Below are 12,665 nucleotides of genomic sequence, written 5' to 3'. Positions count from 1 at the left end.
CTTTGTTATCTACATTCCGTCTCTGTTTTCTTGCTCTGAGGCCACTTTGTCCTCTGCTGCCAAATTCTTTTCTCTTCTAGTAATGGTGACTACCTATTAACACTGTCTTCCAAAAGACTAGCCTAGGTTCCCCGCATAGACCCTCTAGTAGTCTTAAACAACTTCTCACTTTCAGTGAGCCTATTTCACTATTTCAGTGACCTATTCCTGGGAAAATATCTTGGATTCTCAGGAGATTCTCCATACTCGTAGACTCTTCTTTTCTCTAAGAGAGCAGTTGTAAGAGTTCAGAGTGTCAAGACTGCTTATTTCACTTATGTAGCTGCCATAATGGTAGCAGTAGTACAAGTTCACTTAGCACAGTGGCTGACACATAGTATATGCTCAATAAATGCTTATTAACTTGACATATACTATCCTTCTGAGAATTTGTGCTGGTCTCCATGGTCCATGTTCTCTGTAGAAACTTCACCTTTGATTGTGGTCCACAACAGCAACTTCTTTAATTTTAACATGAAATCAATAGCCTCTTCTCCCTCTTATTGGGAAACAATTAGGAGCATTCCTTAAGAGTCATCTTACTTCCTTCATCAGCAAATTAACCATCAAACTCTCACATATCTTCAAATAATGTAGATTGAGTTCTGTACTTACAGTGCACATACCATAGTACACACGGATCCTTTGGCTTTCCAATATTTACCAACATCTTTCTTTTTAATCATATCACACATTAATATCACATCTTATATTAAATCAAGGCCACAGTCCTACAAAATATTCTTCATTTATTGGTCAAGATTTCTTTCTGGAAAACAACCAGTTTTCCATAGCAAGCACTTTGCGTTAAAGATAGCATATTCTACTGTGATACGAAAGATCAAGGTGCAGCATCATGCATTGGGGAGTATGGACACTTATCAGAATTTGGCCCCTGTACAATTAGACCTTAAAAATGGCTTCAAGACTTCTGAAGAAGAGGGACTAGATGTTCTGGGGAGGAAGAAACCGCTTGTCCTTCAAGAAATGGCATAGACCCTGGACAAGTCACTTGACCCCCATTGCCTAGCCTTTATCACTCTTCTGCCTTGGAGCCAACACACAGTATTGACTCCAAGACGGAAGGTAAGGGTTTTAAAAAAATAATAAAAAAAATGACATAGGAAAACTACAGAAGTTGAGATAAGATAAGAGATCATCTGGTAAAGAAACAGAAGAAAAAGAAAAGAGGAATAGGAATTGCTGATTCCCTTTTCAGGCACTGGAGCATCAATTTCTCAACCTGATAGCAACAAAAGAGTTTTCCATTGTCTTCTTAAGCATATATTGAGACAAAACAACCTCTTGATGCTTGTCAAAATGGATGACTGTCCACTTCAGGTGATTCACATGGCCAGGCATGGCAAGTCCGTGAGAAATATTTTAAAAATATGTTGCAAACACTTTCCTCATATTTAAAATGAGGTTAGGTTTGATTAGGCAGCTGGGCAGTACCCTGAGTAGAAGACTGAACTTGGAGTCAGGAAGACTCAAGTTCAGATTCCACCTCAGACACGTATAACCTGTGTGACCTAAGGCAAGTTGCTTAACTTCTCTTTGCTTCAGTTTCCTCAAGTATAAAAAACTAGTGATTAAAAATAGTGCCTATCTCTAACAGTTGTTTTGAGAATCTAATGAGATAATATACCATATATCATTTTAAGGGTCCTTAATTAAAGTTCATGAATGTAGGTGGGCAAAAAATGTGCATTCAGTTCAATAAAATTGGTTTATTTTTGTAATCCTCTATATTTTACTTTATGAATTTAAAACTGAAACTGAGAAAGGGGTCCAAAGGTTTTGCCAAACTGACAAAGCAAGGTCTATAACATAGAAAAGGTTAAGATTTCTAGTTAACAGCATACTACAGAATTCTCTAATTATCTTTACCCCTTAATCAATGAATCAATCCTTTAAAACAAATCCTATATATCTAAGTGCATTTCCAGCCATGAGCATTCATTCTAAGGATTCAACATCAATACTGCTCAAATCAGTTTCCAAACTCAAAATATACACATTTTGAAAAATATGGTATAAATACTTACGAAAGCCTTAAGCCATACAAAAGTTATATTAAAGAAATGGCTATGATTTATAAAGGTACACAATACCATGTCAATTGTAGCCTAAAATAAAATAATTTTTTAAACCTGCTAACTTTTTTCCTAAGGATCTCTTTAATTTTGAGATATCCAGGAAGAACTCAATGAATAATCTCTTCAGTGAAGTCTTCCAAATGTATAGGGCACTTAAATATATCTTGAATGACATATGTACAATGTAACACTCTTCCAAGGTCTACCCCTTCCTTCAAGTCAAAACTATAATTTGGTCCCTTGTAGAGTGGCCCCTATTTCAAGGTTTATTGGATATTGTACAGGTCTATATTCCTAAAATTATAGCCTGCTAATCCTCTCCTCTCATTTACCAGGTAGACAGCCAGGAGACACAATTAGAAAAGGCATTTACTAAAATGGTTTGGTAGAAACAACAGCTAAAAAGCATCACCTCTATAAACCTGAGGCATGCTGGCCCATAATTTCAGGATCACTGGAAAGAGCGGGTACAAATTTGAGTGTGCTGACAATATAGTATGCATGAAAGGAATGACCACCTACCCAAAAGAATCTTGAACTCACTGTTAATGTGGCAAAATTATTTCATCCTCAGGAGAATGGGGTACTCATGAGCCAGTGTTATAGTCAGCAAGTAAATACAAAGAGTGGGAGCATGCAAGCTTCCCTTTATCCTGGTACCTAACATGAATCAGTGCTTCCTCTTGTTCACCACTGGCCAGAAAGTGATAATCTAGTCATGAGATCCCACTGATCAGAATGCAGTTTACAACCCCAATCATTCACATGGGTTTTAACTAATCAAAGTAAGCAACTTCATCTGTTATCTTTTTAAAGGACTAACCCTGTGGTGGTGAACCTTTTGCACACATGCCAGAAAAGGCAGTCAGAGTCCTTTCTATGAGCACACGAGCCATCACCCCAGCACAGATTTCACCAGAGTTTGTTACCAGAAAGCCAGAGGAACACAGGACCAGGCTGCTCCCCTGACCCTCTCCACATGTGCCTGAGGACACTTTTCATATCACCCACCCCCTAAAAGGTTCACCATCACTGGACTAACCTATCATGTATTCCTCATTATGTCATGCTGACGTGGCTGTGGGGGAAAGCTAGGAACATGAAACAACTCAATTTGTTTTATTCTTTTCTTTTTTATTCCATCATATGGGCTTATGAGAGGAGTCCACCATCTTGTCAGGATTTGTTCCTCACAATACATGTAGAGAATATATATACCAAGACACTTTAAACCTAGGGCACTGTAGTGTCTCAATATCTTTTCCCTTCTAGAGATATTCTCACACGGTTCCCCTGAACACAGCATTTCTGCTGGGCAGGCCATCTGCAACTCAACACTTGACTTCTAAGACTAGTTCTCTTGAATCCATAGTTGGTTCTTATTTTCTGTTTCCACGTCCAACTCCTTTGCTTTCTGCTCCTAAATCTCCAACTCTATCTCTCTAGGGAGGTGTTTTTGTTTTGTTTTTTAAGGTCGCAAGGGCTTGTGGCCTTTTATTGGGTACCCAATAGCTGACTATTCCATAATCCCATTAAAGAGAACATCTTTATATTTCATAAAGGAAGGAGAGCTAAATAGGTCTTTGGACTTCACTTAACTCCACTTGACTGTGCTCTTTAGGTGAATTCATCAATTTGCCTTAAGGAAAACTCCACTTGCCTGTCCCCTGTGGAGATTAAAATTAATATGCAAAATACTAAATATATTTATAAATATTTTATTTATAATAAGCTAACAAAAGAGACTAGAAGGTACTAACCAGCTCACACCCAGGAACCAAGGAGAAAGAGGGAGGAGTTACAGCCAACTATAAAAAAATAAAGTGACCATGCAAATGTGGAGGTGCAGGAGAGATTAAAGGGGATCTGGGAAAACTAAGGACTTATGGGGGATGAAGTCCAAGGTTCAAAAATCTCCATTTATTTACCCTACAATAAAGAATTCTGACTTCATTTTCCCTTCTCCAGACCAATCTCTTATCCTTTGCCCCATAAATTAATCTGTCAGTGCCAGGCATTGATATTCCCTGGAGAAACAAACACAAAAGAGAGACAAGTCACTGTCCTACCCAATGAAGCTTACATTCCAATATACTGGATATATATATATATATATGTATATATATATATATATATATATTCAAAATTTACAATGTATTTACAAGTGATAGAGATGAGACAGTAACAAATTAAGATAATCAGAAAAGATCTCTTGAGGGAGACTATCCTTGAGTGGAGCCTTGAAGGACATGCTACGTGAAAAGGCTTTTATTTAGTTAATTAAAAGTCAGCTTAAGGCCTGCAGAGCTCAGTGATTCTATGTGAATGCTATGAGCATCAGAATTTGGGACTTTCATTATCTCAACTTTGGCTAAAAGAAATAACTTAGAATGAAAAGTTTTTATTTCATGATAGCTCATTTTATCCATCTAGTCTACCAAGATCATTAAAAAATCCTGAAGAAAATCTGTATTCCAGTTAACATATGGGTGACAGACAACCAACCTTTAAAGGATTATGTTAATTTAGAGCATTTCATTTATAGTAAAAGAAAGGAAGACTCTGAGATTTTCAACCAAAAGGAACAAAATGTACCACAGTGACTCATACATTTGCCCATCTTGTCTATTTCCCTTCACACATTTTATATAGAAAATTTTTAAAAATAGGTTTTTCCCTATAGCCTGACTCTACTTTCCTTCTCAATTTTGGTAAAGCAACAACTGCTGCCAACTGCCTTCTAGAAGCATAAATGTGCTTTGTAGACCAAGTAGGTAAAGGGTTAAATTGAGTACCAGGTTAGCTTCTACTGATTAATTAGACTGCTGCAAAAAGGCACTCAGCTGCCTTTCTTCATTGTCTTCTTAGTTCTCCCTCCTTCAGGTTCAAGTCTTTCCAGAAGTCAGTGTCCAACTGACTTTTGTTGCTTTATCTCACACTATTCTCCTTCTCTCCTGGCAAGGTCCCCTGAGCTAAAATACTCATCCTGTCTGTCTCCCTGTGCTTTTGGTCTCTGTCTTTTCCTACACCTAAAAACTCTTCACTTTCCCCATCTTTTCAGACTTCAAACTTCAGACTTCAAAAACCAAATCAGTTATCGACTCCTCTTCCATGAAGCTCCCTTGATTCCCTTAGTCTTTCTTTGGAACTCTCTCTTTGCATTTCTTACACATTTATCATCCTATTTTGTGTTGTGATTAGATGTATGTATGTATGTCTTACCTTCCCCATTAGATTGCAGGAGGTTTTTTTAGTTTTATGTCTATGTCAGTAATTATAACAGTGCCTCTGATGTAAGTGGTACTTAAAAAATATTTGTTTATTGTTCAGTATTGTGAGAAGAAGAAATGTTAGGAAATCTAGACATTAGATAATACTGCTGAAAGTTTTTGTATGAATATCCATGTGTCTTTGCTTTAATGAAAACATTACAGTAAAGAGATCTTTTTATATATTTGTGCTTATTCATTTTTATTTATGCTATTCGTATATTTTATATGTACTTGTTATCTCCTTCATTAAAGTGCAGTAGCTCATTGTGTGTAGGGATTCTGCCATTCTTTGTACTTAGCATTTTGTATAGTGCCTGACACACAGCAGGTCTTTAATACATGCTTAGGATTGATGTATTAAAGAAGTTGGCCCATTGTATTTGTATATCAGGACTCTGATTCTGGGAATTCTCTTATCTTACATCCCTCATTTTCAAATGAAAAATAATGGAGGAAAATAATATAAATAAAATCAGTAAACCCTTTGAGTACATAAAACAGGGGTCAGCAACGAATGGCTTTCGAGCCATATCTGGCTCTACCTCCAGACCAGCCAGTCTGGGCAGAGCCCCAGGATTGCTCCAGGGGGCCCTTTAGCCCCCACCCCATATTCCAGTGCCTTCTGCCTCCATCCTCCTCCTTCTGCAGGTTTATGGCTCTCACTGCCAAAAAGGTTGCCGACCGTTGATATAGAAGATAGTTTTGACTAGAAAAATTGATTAGAGCAAAATTGCCATTTAATAAGGGATTATTTGTTCTAGTTATATTACAACATTGTGATTTGCTACCTTGAATTTGTGTGTGTGTGTGTGTGTGTGTGTGTGTGTGTGTGTGTGTGTGTGTTAGGGGGATTATTCAATTTTATGTGAAATGTATTATGTTGTAAATATGCAAGGTATTGAATTATCAGCTCTTAGAAGTATTGATTTGGGACTTTACAGAAGGAGACTGTAGTTTCACGTCCTTATCTGTGTTGTGTCCATTTGTTGAGCCTGGGAAGAACTTGGTTTGATTCATTTTTAATTTGGAAACCATGTTTTCAAAAATTGGCAGCATTGATTACTCTGATAGACAAATGAGTAACAAACTTGCCCACTTACAAAAATTCTAGGTTTGCACATAAAATGCCAGATGGCACCACTTTGAAAATTGGCTTTTGATTTGAAATTCTTGTCATATTCAGAACTAATTAGAGACTGATGTATTTTGTGTGTGTGTGTATGTGTGTGTGTGTGTTTTAATGGGAAGATCCAATCTCTTGCATGTTGATGACTCAGATGCTAGTGCTTTTTTCAGAAGCCACATGTTTACAAATATTTCTTTGACCTTAACCAGATACTCTTAGTGGTTTTCTTATTTTGGGGCCTGCCTTCTAATAAGTTTAGTGACATTAAGACATAGAACTAAAATCAAAATCAAAAACTTTAAAACCTTTGGGCACAAAGCAAGTGTCAAGAGAGCACCAGGACGGTTCCTGTGTAAGATAATAAGTTCTCCTTTGGGGTTGATTATTTCATCAATAAATATTTATTCAAAACTGGAGGAAAAAAGACAAAAATGAAACAATCTTTACCCCCAAGGAGCTTACATTTTAATGGAGGCATACAGCATGTACATTTATAATTATATACAAAATAAATACGAAGTTATTTCAGTTAGAGACCCTAGCAGCTAAAGATATTGTTCATGTGAGAAATGGTGCCTAAGGGGAATTTTGAAGGAAATTAAAGATTCTAAGGAATGGAAGTAAAGGAATAAATATTCTTCAGTCATGGAGGAGTGCTATGTGTGAAGCTATGGAGTAAAGACTTCTAATGGGATATCTGGAGAATAGCAAGGAGGCTAGTTTCTCTGAGTTGAAGAGAATATGAAAAGTAATGCTATGTAAAAGTCCTGGAAAGATGTGTTGGAGATAAATTTTCAATGGCTTAAAATGTCAGGCAAAGGCATTTGTATTTGATCCTAGAGATAATAGGGAGCCAAGAGAATTTATTGAGTAGGAAAGTGATGTGATTAGATCTGTGCTTTTACAGTCTCACTCTTGAAGCTATATGAAAGATGGATTGGAGAAAAGAGAGCCTGGAAGCAGGGAACACAATATTGCAGTGGTTTAGGCTAGAAGTGATGATGCCCAGAACTATGGCTGTACATCTGTGAGTGGAGACAAGGGGAAGAATGAAATTGTTGTAAAAGTAGAAGTGACTAAATTTGGTGATCTATTAACTATGATGCAGTAAGGGAGAGTGAGGAATTGAGAGGACACTGAAGATGTGAACTTTGGCCAATGGAAGAGTATTGTCCTCCAGAGAAAAAGGAACTTTTGGAAAGATACAGTGAGCGCTCTTTGGGACATTTGAGTTTGAAATGCCTGTAGGGCATGCAGCTCCACATGCTAATATGTAGTTGATGATGACTAGTATTGGAGATGAAAAGAAAGACTAGAACTATATATGTAGATCTGGGAGTCTTGTGCATAGAGGTATAATTGAACCAGTGGGAATCAGGACAGTCTAGAGCGGTGATGGGCAAACTTTTTTAAGAGGGGCCAAAGGAAAGGAAATGCTCATCTGTCAGTCTGTTCCTAAGGCAACTCTTTGAAGTTTTATTGTATTGTATCCTACTCACTGTATTCGTCAGATTAGGAATAATGTTGTGTGGCTGGAGAGAGCATTTCAGGCCCGCCCCCCCTGCATCTGGCCCAAGGGCCGTAGTTTGCCCATCACTGGGTTAGAACAATCAGGGGCCACTAAAACATACATAAGGATGCCTGTGAGCCACATATTGACTTAGAAACTCACATAGGTACATTATTATTATTATTATTATTATTACATTATCATATTGTATTTTATTTTGTTAAGTATTTCCCAATTACATTTTAATCTGGTTTGGGCCAAATACTCTGAGCATTATTTGGCTGGTGGTCTGCATGTGTCACCTCTGTTTTAGAGGAAGAAGAGAGGACCAAGACAAAGGCTTGAATGATGATCCAGCAAAGAAGACTGAGGACAGTTCAGAGATAGCAACGTCGTGAAAACCTCTGTGAAGAGAGTATCAAGGAAGAAAAGATTGTCAATAGTGACAAATGCTGCTCCGAACTCAAGAATAATAAGAGCCAAGAAGAGACCAAAGGACATTAGAATGGACAGAACTACTGGCATATGTAGAGAGATTGGCCTTGGAGAGCAGAAGGATCATGTCATTATCAGACTAGTGGAAAGGAAGAAAGTGAGAGAGATGATGTTGAGCGGTTTTGATATGTAGAGTAGTGGTAAGAAGGGAGCATGTGTCAGATAATCTTTCTCAGTGAATTGTGAGATTCTCAGCCAAATAGGAGAGGAGAGGGTTGGTGTCAGAGGCTTGAGAGGAGAAGAGGTTCAGAACAGTTGCTGCTTGGATTTCTTACCTCATTAGCAATATCTATAATGCAAATGCTTTACTATCAAAACCCAGCATCCTTTAAGAAAAGAAAAGAGAAAAAGACTTTTTGGAAACAGTCCTACCTCATTAGAGTTCACACTGGTGATATCAATATACTGCAGAGCTCATATTCTGTTTTCTGGGAGATATAGTCTGGTGATGTTTCTGCATTAATTGGAGCTCTTTGTTCTGAGTATTATAAGAGTACAAGTTTTATTCATGGAAGGGCATATCTTTATACATTTCTATAGATTTAACAGGAATATCAGGAACACTGATTTATAAAGTTCTAAAATGATCACTAATACGAAATCTCATAGGAATAGGCATAGCATAAAGGAAAGAGGAAAGGCTTCTATCCTCATTCCAATGAAATTTATATCTCCAAATTTACCAATGATCTCTTCATTATTAAGTCAAATGAAAACCTTTTTCAAATGACCTCTTCATCTTTTTTGACTTTAGATACGACACTTTATTATCCTCTCTTTAACACCTTCTTCTTTCTAGGTTTTCAGAATACCATTCTCTCCTGGTTCTCCTCCTACCTGTCAGACTGCTCCTTCTCAGTGTCTTTTGCTGGATCCTCATCAAGTTCTCACCCTCCAACTATAGGATTCCACAAGGTTTTGTCCTGGACTCTCCTTTCTCTTCTTCCACTATACTACTTCCCTTGGTGATCCCATCAGCTTCCATGGATGACTAGTTGACTAGTTCTATACTGATGATTCTCAGATCTATCCTATCCTGGACCAGTCTCTCTGCTAACCTCTAATCTCAATCTCCAACTACCTTTGAGACACCTCAAAACTCAACATGTCCAAAACCAAATGTATTATCTTTGCCCTTCAATTCTCCTCACTACTCACTTCCCTTTTAGTGTCAAGGACAAAACCATTTTCCCAGCACCTCAGCCCGGTTGTCATCCTTGACTCCTCACTGTCTCTTATCCTCCATATCCAGTCTGATTGGCAGGTCTGTCTGTGTATCAGCTCTCAAATATGTCTCTTCTCTCCTCTGATATAGCCACCACTTTGGTGCAGGCCCTCATTACCTCACACCTACAATATTGCAGTAGTCTACTGGTGTATCTTCCTGCTGCAGATCTATTCCCCACTCCAATTCATTCTCCAATATGTCACTCTCTTCCCACCTCAATAAACTCAGAGGCTCTCTATTGCCTCTAGGAGCAAATACAAAAATCCTTTGGTATTTGGAATCCAAAGCCTTTTGTAACCAAAACAGTTTGCTCTTATCCCCAACCTTTCTAGTCTTCCTAAACCTTCCTCCCCACCACATCCTTTTTCTGATCCAGTGGCACTGGTGTCCTTGATGTTCCATGAATAAGAGACTCCATCACTTGGCTTTGGACATTCTCTTTGGCTGACCTCCATGCCTGGAATGTTGCCCCTTTTCATCTCCACCCAGTAGCCTCCTTGGCTTTTAAAGTCCTAATTGAAATTCCATCATCTACAGGAAACCTTGCCCAACCTTTCTTAAGTCTCCTTTCTATTAATTGTTTCCTCTTTGATACTGTATATTGCTCACATTGCATTTTTTTTCTTTTGCTTGTTGTCTCTCCCATTAGATTGTGAGTTTCTTGAGGGCAGAAACTATCTTTTGCCTCTTTGTGTATCCCCAGTACTGGCACATGGTTTTTGTTTATTTTTTATTGATTGTCATTAACTGAATATTGAATTTATAAATCAAATAATTTTGGTTCTAGTCTCTCTTCTGTCCTATGTGAGCTTAAGAAAGTCACTTAGTCCCTTTAAGTCTCTCTTTTTAAAATAGAAGGGCTAAATTATATGAGCTGTAAGATATTTTCCCACTCTAAAATCCCGCTTCATTTTTTCCCTATTGAGAAATGAAAAGAAAAAAAAACCAGACATATTTGATATAGTATGAAAGTCTTTTTTTAGATATGTTAAACTATTGTTTTTTTATAACTTCATGAGTTATCCATATTCATGTTTAGTGTGTTTTTGTTTCACTGTATTTTTAAAAAAAATTTACTGGAATTGAGAAGGTTGCTCTCTCATAGAGTTTCACACTTTTTATAACTAATACTTAGTTCCAAATAGCCTGAAAAATGTTTTCATTCTTGTCACTCTGCAATAATTAGCTCCATTTATTATGTATAGGTCTCATTGAAAAAAATAAATGAAGAAATTTTTAAAACTCATCTAAATCTTCATAAATGCTAAATTTAAAATTAGACATTGAATTAAAACGTTATTTTGATAAACAGGAAAAAAGAATCCTTCAATATAGGTTTAGGCCAAAATATTGATGAATTTAAATATGATAATTTGGCTTTAGATTATTCTGTTTAACCCTCAAGAACATTTTAAAGTATTGTCCTCACTTCTAGAAGACAGAGCCTCTATATTACTTGTATATGAATTAGAGACTTAATGATCTCTTTTTCAACATAATTTTATAATAAACTGTCAGAGGTTGAAATTTTACATTTATTAGTGGGACCAATACTTCTATGGGATGAAACTTAAATATTGCAGAAAATAACTGATTCTGACATTTCTGACATTCAATTAAGAATTAAATTATATACTGGTAAATAAATGATCTTAAGCTGTTTAAGGTTTCATCAGCTGTCTGGAAGATTGATTTTCTTCAAAATTACAGTACTAAAATGTTTTCTTTTGTTGTACAGACCCAAATAGCAAACCACAATTTTGAAATCGGCTCTTATTTGCAAAAAATGCTTTGACATAGTGCATTTGTTCTGCCTGGGCAGCAATAAAGGATTGTGGTATCATTTGGAAGACGGTTGTTTGACAGAGCCTGTTTGTTTATTTGGGGTAATGTGAGCTGCATTCAGAAAATGCCATATTTTGTTTCACGATTGTGTACATTCTCTCCCATTGCTTCCAGGCAAGACTTGTAAGGAGAGAAGACATGGATGTAGACCTTGTTTCCATGAACACTGGGAATGCTTTGGCTCAGAACAGAGAAAAAAATAATCAGGCATCCAGATACCCAGCAGAATCTTCATGTAAGTTGTGGTTTCATTCCATGTACATTTAGAAATCACAAATGAATTGATGGAACCTAATGTCAAAGTGAATTCTTTTACAGTTAGGGGGTAAAATGCCATCAGCCAGAATTGCCTAAAACATGCATTTCCCCTTAAATATCTTCTTTTGATATGAGAAAAATTAAATTATTTAAAAGATTAACAGCATGAGCTCTTATTTTAATTGTAACCTGTGATGCAATGGATTTTCCCTATGGGTCAGATTCAGTCCTTTGATCATTCATTTCTAAAATGTTTATTTTTTAGCTAATTATAAAAAGTAGGCCTCATGTATCAAAGCAAAGGCTTTTGGTCTTTTGATATTAATTTACTGGCTATTTTGTATTAAGCTAATTCCTAAAGAAGAGATTTCTTTAAAAAATAATAGTCTCTGATGACAGTACAGTATTGTCAACAAACTATATATTTTGAAATGTTTCCCACTAAATTGTTGATGGTTATTTAATTGTATTTAGGCCATGTTGACTCTTTGATATTTGTAAACTTGTCACACAGATATAGTTTGTTTTAATTTGGGGAGAAAACATGTTTTGCTTATTTGAGTAAGAATTATACCATGGTTATTACCGCTAAGTATTTTATAAACATTATATATTTAATCATTATAACATTGCAATGGAAGAGTTTCACTTTTACAAATTCCATTTTTCCTTTTATCCTACACATCTAGGCAAAACTTCTAAAATATTATATGTGCATATAAATCTTATTTATGCTGTTAATCTTTTAAACTTGTCTTTTTGAATTTTCTACATTCATAGGTTCCAACATTCA

At 36.4% G+C, this 12,665-nt stretch overlaps 1 protein-coding gene across 1 annotated transcript in view; it reads left to right on the top strand.

Moving 5' to 3' along the window:
* The window catches only part of LRRIQ1 (leucine rich repeats and IQ motif containing 1), a 239,679-nt gene extending 227,798 nt beyond the window's left edge, over nucleotides 1-11,881 (top strand). Inside the window, exon 32 of the mRNA XM_044679173.1 lies at nucleotides 11,729-11,881. Coding sequence (XP_044535108.1) covers nucleotides 11,729-11,881 — 153 coding nt within the window. The remainder of the gene's footprint in view (nucleotides 1-11,728) is intronic.
* The last annotated feature ends 784 nt before the right edge of the window (nucleotides 11,882-12,665 follow it).

This window comes from Gracilinanus agilis, chromosome 5, assembly GCF_016433145.1.
Source record: "Gracilinanus agilis isolate LMUSP501 chromosome 5, AgileGrace, whole genome shotgun sequence".
NCBI classification, from domain to species: domain Eukaryota; kingdom Metazoa; phylum Chordata; class Mammalia; order Didelphimorphia; family Didelphidae; genus Gracilinanus; species Gracilinanus agilis.
The sequence above is the reverse complement of the archived record's forward strand: the minus strand, read 5'-3'. Positions and strand labels throughout refer to the sequence as shown.